The sequence below is a fragment of the Nanorana parkeri genome, unplaced genomic scaffold (assembly GCF_000935625.1).
Source record: "Nanorana parkeri isolate BGI_ZX_2015 unplaced genomic scaffold, ASM93562v1 scaffold1984, whole genome shotgun sequence".
NCBI classification, from domain to species: domain Eukaryota; kingdom Metazoa; phylum Chordata; class Amphibia; order Anura; family Dicroglossidae; genus Nanorana; species Nanorana parkeri.
The window spans coordinates 2,923-6,720 of NW_017308252.1; the positions used below are offsets into that span (position 1 = coordinate 2,923).

At 47.6% G+C, this 3,798-nt stretch overlaps 1 protein-coding gene across 1 annotated transcript in view; it reads left to right on the top strand.

Annotated features, from left to right (window-relative positions):
• Positions 1–824: 824 nt before the first annotated feature.
• The window catches only part of LOC108800291 (insulin receptor substrate 1-like), a gene marked incomplete at its 5' end in the record, with an annotated part of 20,202 nt that continues 17,228 nt past the window's right edge, over positions 825–3,798 (top strand). The window contains one exon of the mRNA XM_018572267.1: positions 825–1,114. Coding sequence (XP_018427769.1) covers positions 825–1,114 — 290 coding nt within the window. The remainder of the gene's footprint in view (positions 1,115–3,798) is intronic.

Below are 3,798 nucleotides of genomic sequence, written 5' to 3' on the forward strand. Positions count from 1 at the left end.
CCCCCCGGTGGTTAAAAGATCTTGTGGATGCCAACACTACTTTCTTTTGCAGGCGCTGATATTTTGTAACTTTTTATAGCACGTCTAGAGTTATTTTTGTTTTGTTTTTGTTCTTTGATTATATGTTTTGCGCCCTTTTTTTTTTTTATGACTGGGGAGGATAAAGTGCTGACAACAATTTCTGTTGTGAAAAGTATAAGTGGGAACGCTATCCTCGGCCCTGTGCGTCTTTGCCCTTGATATGAGGTCTGTGAGGCTCCCCCGTCTTTTTGTCCTGGTCACCATTATCACTTAAAAAAAAAAAAAGTTTAGAGTGGTCACCAGAACAGGAAGCGAGGGGAAATCATGCAGATTGGCAAAAGGGGATTTCCCCCTCACACTGGAGAGTTGTCCTCTCCCCCCTCCTGTTGGGTCACCAGAACAGGAAGTGAGGGGAAATCATGCAAATTGGCAAAAGGGGATTTCCCCCTCACACTGGAGAGTTGTCCTCTCCCTTCCTGTTGAGTCTCTGGGACAGGAAGTGAGGGAAATCATGCAGATTGGAAAAAGGGGATTTCCCCCTCACACTGGAGAATTGTCCTCTCCCTTCCTGTTGGGTCTCTGGGACAGGAAGTGAGGGGAAATCATGCAGATTGGCAAAAGGGAATTTCCCCCTCACACTGGAGAGTTGTCCTCTCCCTTCCTGTTGGGTCTCCGGGACAGGAAGTGAAAGGAAAGACTGAAGGAAAGACTGATCTTCTTCTTTTTGTATTGTGAATCATTGTTTCCAAGAAAAGTAAATCCTCACCTAATGTCCCTCTCCTTCCTTCCTTCCTTCCTTCCAGCTCGTTCTCTGTCCACCTCCACTGACGCCTCGGCTTTGCCTGCTCCGCCATTCAGGGAAGTGTGGCAGGTGAGCGTACGCCCCCGCGGACTCGGCCAGACCCGCAACCTCTCAGGAACCTACCGCCTGTGTCTGACGGACCGCACGCTCGGCCTCCTGCGCCTCCGCTGCGACAACCCCTCCGTCACCCTTCAGCTCATGAATGTCCGACGCTGTGGCCATTCCGACAACTATTTCTTCGTGGAAGTGGGGCGCTCGGCGGTGACTGGCCCGGGAGAACTGTGGATGCAGGTAAGAAAATGTGTAACGTGGCCCAGGGGGGTGTGGACATTTTTGAAAAAAACTACTTGTCCAAGGACTAAAGCGGGGGGCCGAATCTACTTGTCCCTCGTGACAATCTACCGTATTCGCCGGCGTATAAGACGGGTTTTGAAACCTTAAAACATCCCCCAAAAATCGGGGGTCGTCTTATACGCCGGGTACATACGGAAGGATATGGTACACTGTATGTAGCTTCGGCCACGATCACGGATCGCACACCACTGCCGATCGCGCTGGCAGTGCCATTGTTTTCTGATGGCGCCCCAGTCGTTCCAGGCAGATTGCGCGTTTTCCTGCTGCAATACCGCCCTGCCCGTGCGGTTGCACACGATCGCAGTTGAAAACACCTGAGCGTTTATTCGCATGCAGATGGGGGCAGCGGGGCTGGTTTTCATTTTTTCAGTTTGTATTTACTTTGTAAAATGTTTATTGTGCTAGAACTCCTGTGACAGGAACGAGCAGCGGGCCCCGGGGACAGAGGCTGAGGGAGGTGACAGAGCCTGCTCCACCGTCCGGCTTTGTCACTGCTCCGTCCCCGCTCCCCGCTCTCAGGAACTACATGTCCCGGGCGTCGGACGATACGAATTCAACACCCCTGTGGCCCAGCACTTGGCAAATGGAAAATGGCTTTCCAGACTTAACGCACTTTGTGCCCTGGCGAAGTTGTCTAGGTTTCCTAGTAATATTGCATGTAGGTGCCTCAGTTGTGTGTCAGGCGCCCAGTGGGGCCTTATTGTGAATTTTTGTGGTTCCCTTTTCATAGATTAGGCCCAGGACTGCAGTGGGATCTTCTTGTGCATTTTCAGGGTCCCCCACCGTAAGTTAGTTGTGTGTCAGGACTCTAGTGTGGTCTTGTGGATCTTGGGAGACCTCCATCTATGTAGCTTTGGGTTCAGATACCACTGTGGCTTTCATTGTGACTTTTTGGGGATCCCCATCTATTTAGCTGTGGGTTAGGACTCCAGTGACTTACCGTGAATTTCTGGGGTCCCACACCTAGGTATGTCAGCTGTGGGTCAGGAGTCCAGTATGGGTCTTATTTTAAATGTTCTAGGTCCCCCATCCAATGAAAGAGAGTCCCGATGAGTCATGATGGCTCTTCATGTGCTTCAGTGGGGGCTCATTGTCAAATTGTCATGCCTAGGTGTTTCAGCCGGGGGTCATGGGTCCAGTGGGTTCTTATTGTGAATCTCTGTGTTCCACCAAGGTATCTTTAGTTGTGTGTCAGGACTCTAGTGTGGTATTCTTGTGAATTTGTGGAGATCCCCATCTATGTACTTTAGGGCTGCAACAACTAATCGACATAATCGATTATAATCGATTATTGAAAAAGTTGTCAACTTTTTCAATAATCGATAAGCTGTGCGTTCAGACTCCACTTATTGTGAATTCTTAAGTTGTGGCTCAGGACTCTAGTCTGTTCTCATTGTGAGTTTGTGGAAATCCCCATCTCTGTGGGTTCAGACGTCAGTGTGATCTTTGGGGTGCTACACATAGGTGCGTCATTTATGGGAGTGCATTCAGACTCCAATTGAATCTTATTGTGAGTTCTTGAGGTCCCCCAAGGTATGTTAGTTGTGGTTCTGGACTCTAGTGGGGTCTTATTGTGAATTTACGCCAACCCCCCCACCTAGGTGGGTCAGCTGTGGGTTCGGACTGCTTTATAGAAGGAGAGTCTATTAGAACACCAGCATATACGTCCAGTGTATTACAGGTGCAAGGCCTATCGATGTATCATGACATGCGAGTATACAGGTGAAACTCGAATAATTAGAATATCGTGCAAAAGTAATTGCAGTAATTGCTGCAAAAGGGGCCCAAACCAAGTACTGAGTACATATACATGCTTGTACTTTTCAGAGGTCCGATATTGTTCTATGTACAATCCTTGTGTTATTGATTGCATGTAATATTCTACTTTCTTAAGGTTGTGGATTTGGGGTTCTTGGGGTTTTCATGAGCTGTAAGCCATAATCATCACAATGATGACAAATCACGGCTTGAATTATCTTGCTTTGCATGTAATGAGTCTCTCTCATATATTAGTTTCACCGCATAAGTTGCATTAGTGAAATAAATGAACTTTGCACCATATTCTAATCGAGTTTCACCTGTAGATGCCCTGTAGACTTTAGAACAGCCATCCATCTCTTTATATGTGGCTATGTTGAGGATGACCTAATAATAGTGTTTTTATATATCATTTTAGACTCCATACTTGGATCATTTTGCATGTTTTCTATGGATATAGAAGATACGTTATTTTTGTATACGAGTGTCTTTATCCTTTTTTATTCTTTTTGTATTTGTCTGAAGTCTAGAATTGAGTTCTATTCCCGCATGCCTTGCCGCCTTCATTGTCTAGACATGACTTGGCTGCCACTGGTAACACCTCCAGGTTCAACCATCGCTAGTGATAATTTAGCCCAGTAGGGGTTAACAAGCGACCAATTACCAGCATTGATTTCGGATGGTTCTCTGCAGTTGAGCGAGTCAGTGTTTTTGATGTTCTTCTCTTACTGATTTATAAGCCCCACGGGGAACCTTGGATACGGCACGGTAACTGAGCATCAACCCGCTCTGGTCCAAGGATTGGTGGGATGTCCACGTAGCCCCCCCCCCCCTGGCGCCATGGGAGGGGCAGCATTGTCGGT